This window comes from Triticum urartu, chromosome 7A (genome assembly GCF_056163025.1).
Source record: "Triticum urartu cultivar PI428250 chromosome 7A, HENAU_Tu73, whole genome shotgun sequence".
Taxonomy (NCBI): Eukaryota; Viridiplantae; Streptophyta; class Magnoliopsida; order Poales; family Poaceae; genus Triticum; species Triticum urartu.
This window is the reverse complement of record NC_141879.1, coordinates 69820123-69823352: the sequence shown is the minus strand read 5'-3', so window position 1 is coordinate 69823352 and position 3230 is coordinate 69820123. Positions and strand designations below refer to the sequence as shown.

Genomic DNA, 3230 nt, shown 5'->3' with positions numbered 1-3230 from the left:
TGCTCGGTGGCTCGGTGCACTGCGGCGACAGTGGCCGGTGATCACCAGCACCAGCACCAGCACGTACCTGCCTCCACTACCTACCTACAGTGATCTTTTGAGCTCCCCCATGCCGGGGTCAAACGAGCGCGCCGGCGCCGCACGCGTCGTATCACCAGTGCGTGGTGGAGGCCCAGTCAAAACACACGCTGTTCGGCCCTCCCAATGCTCCATCTCATACAGGTGCTAAGTCTTACACGTAGACAAAAAATCTAACATGACAAGTTATTTAAGAGAAGAAAAATGGGTGTGATGATAAAAAAACAATGTAAGCGCGTGAATCTAAACAAAACATTTAAATGAAGGAAGCCCAACCAATACATGAAGAGCTTTACTCCCTCCTTACCAGTTTATAAGACTAGCCACGATGGGAGTAATTTCAGCAGTAACATCAAGTCCAACTCAGCAAATTTGCTTATGTGGCAATGAGTTAATAAAGAGAGAGATAGTTGTAGTAACTTAGCTAGTTACTATAACATCACATATTCCAATGCAATATGAGTCTATAACCTAATAAATAAATCTTTACATATTACCACACTTAAGTTACTACCCACTATAAAGATAATAATATTGTCTAGTAATATGTGTATGTTACTAGTGTATGTTACTATCTATTGTGGCTAGTCTAAGGCTCATTTCAAAATCGCCAGATTTCCATAATGTAAGGCTTAATTCGCGGTCCGCTCGGTTGAAGGGCTGCGGTCGTTTCGATCCCTACGCACGCAATTAATTCGCTGGCTGCTGTTCTCGTACAAAGAGAAATGGCCGTTACTCCTTTCCTCTCCCTCGCTGCATGCCTGCATGCATGCACCACACACTTCTTTAAAATGACTCGAAGCACTCGTGTTCTTCCACCCACCCTCCTCTACTCTTTTCATCCACATACGAAACGAGAGCAGCGAAGCTATGTCAGATTGGATTCCGGACGTCGAGAAGGAGCTCCAACCATTGGTGATGGGCACGGAGAACTCCGGCGGCGCCGTAGCCATGGGCGCTGCTGACGCAGCTGTCAACGGCGTCGGCGCTGCGGTGGGCGCGGCCCGTGCCACCACGGACGAGATCCTCGTCGCCGAAACTTCTCTTTCAGACGTCGGTGCAGGGTTGAAACGGACATGCGCATAGCCTTCGAAAGGGATTCAAGTGTTGTCCTTTCTTGCGGTGGTATTTGTTCCATGGCGACGGTGTCAATCTCAATCCGTTTGCGGCCACATCGCTTCTTCTTCTTGTTGATCACAGCGTTTACACCTCCACCAAGCATGCCATCCTTCCATATCCGCACTACACTCCTCCGTGACATATTGCATTGAAGTGCCACGGCCTTGCTCACTCCATGCTTCAACCGACCTAGTCGACCATTTTTCTGTAACAGCACATTATAAACATGTCGCTTGTCCTTGTTGGTGTACTGAGATCTGGTTCGAATGTTCGCCAAATGATCTGCATGTTGGCGAAACCTTAAATTACATGAACAATACTAACGAGAATGTAAATAATATTGTAGCCGAGAGTAATGTATACACACAATCTGAATGAAAAACAAAACGTTGTTCGTACTTAGGTCCACCGTTCGAGCTTGGGTGTTGTCGCTGTCCGAGTCGCTCTCGCTCTCGCTGTCGCTGTCCGAGTCCTCGTCCATGCTAGCGTCGCCGGCAGCATCACCTTCTCAATACCAGGGGCCTAGTATGCGGCGGCCACGTCCGGCTCCATGCCCGACGCTAGGCCCGGTGCCATGTCTGACACCAATGACCACGGCCTCTTGGACGTTGCCCAGCCCACGCCCACCTCTGGCTCCACGGCCACGTCCTGCTGCACGACCGGCGCCACGGCCCGCAACCTCGTCCATGTCGCTATGTCCACGGCCACGACCGGCTGCACGGCCGACGCCACGACCGGCTCCGCGACCGACGCCACGGCCGGCAGCCTGGTCGACGCCGCGACCGACGCCGCGAACGACGCCACGACCGGCGCCGCGCCCAACTCCACGGCCAGCACTACCTCCCGCGCCACGCCCAACGCCAAGGCCATGCCCAGCACCATAGCCAACGTCGCCCCCCACAGCCGTGTTATCATTGCCTTGTCCGCGGCCATGTACGGCAGCGTCGTAGCACTCTCCACGGCCACCTCCACCGCCTAGGCTGTGCCCGCGCCCTGTGAGGCCGAGCGCCGGACCTCGTGCTTGCCCGGTTAGGCCCGCACCAGCGGACCACCCGGCGGTCATACCGCGGCCTGACAGGCCTAGCCGGCTGGGAACACGGCCTGCAGTGGCGCTACTGACTCCGTCGTCAGCCACGCCGGCGTGCCGAACTGCAGTTTGACGGAATCCCGCTAGAACGGCCCCGGCGAGCCCGTGAACTCCATGGCCACGCCCGGCATCACCATAACCAACACCTATGCTAGCTTCCAACCTCTCATTCCCCTCTGGTGGTGGCTCGTTTAGGTCAATGAGGACCATGGTTCCGGAAAGAAGATGGAGATGTGGGAGAAGAATGGTGTGGCTAAACTTGCTTGCTGCCCACCACTTTATACTGCAGTGCATGTACGATTTGCTATGGCGGGAGAGGCAGTGTTCGAGTTCGCGGCGCCAACGCTGAAAAACCAAAAATTGAGCTAATGGCACCAGAGGATTTTGGCGGTGCTTTTTTCATTTGTTGTTTGGCGCCGTGCATGCAAACCATGAAAACGAAACTGGCCTATGCATGCGCCATGCAGATGAGAGAGAGAGAGAGAGGTGGGAGAGACCACGCGCCGGCACGGGCCGGTTTAGTTTTGAGGTCAGGCGGGAGAGAGCGCGCGCATGCAGATAAGTTCAGAGCGGAGGCGGGAGAGAGCGCGCGCAAGCAGCCGTTAGCGCGCAGCATAGACCACGCGGGCGCTGGAGTTATTGCGTCGGGAGTCGAACGGCTGAGAATTAATACTACGGCGCGCACAGTTTTCATGAAGAAAAAGCAGAAGGCTTATTGGGCACTTTCTAAACCAGCTCAATTCATCTCAGCCAATAAACATTTCCAGTGAGATTTCAGATATGAGCGGTAAGGAGGGAGTAGTTGCTAAAACATTAAATGAAGTAAGCTTAGCTACTACCTCCGTTTCAGTTTACAAGTCTTACGCGTATACCTAGATTGCCAATTTTATCACCTTAATATAAACTATATAACACAAAAATTATACAGTTTGAAAATAGAACATCT

The 3230-nt window shown here is 53.0% G+C and overlaps 1 protein-coding gene across 1 annotated transcript; it reads right to left on the bottom strand.

The window, feature by feature from the left end:
• Window positions 1–673: 673 nt before the first annotated feature.
• On the bottom strand, window positions 674–1735 carry LOC125523309 (uncharacterized). The gene is made up of 2 exons (XM_048688356.2): window positions 1597–1735; window positions 674–1479 (listed from the first exon to the last, which is right to left on the bottom strand). Exons 1-2 carry the CDS (start codon window positions 1676–1678, stop codon window positions 1052–1054), a joined length of 510 nt encoding a protein of 169 aa, XP_048544313.1. The 5' UTR covers window positions 1679–1735; the 3' UTR covers window positions 674–1051.
• Window positions 1736–3230: the final 1495 nt, after the last annotated feature.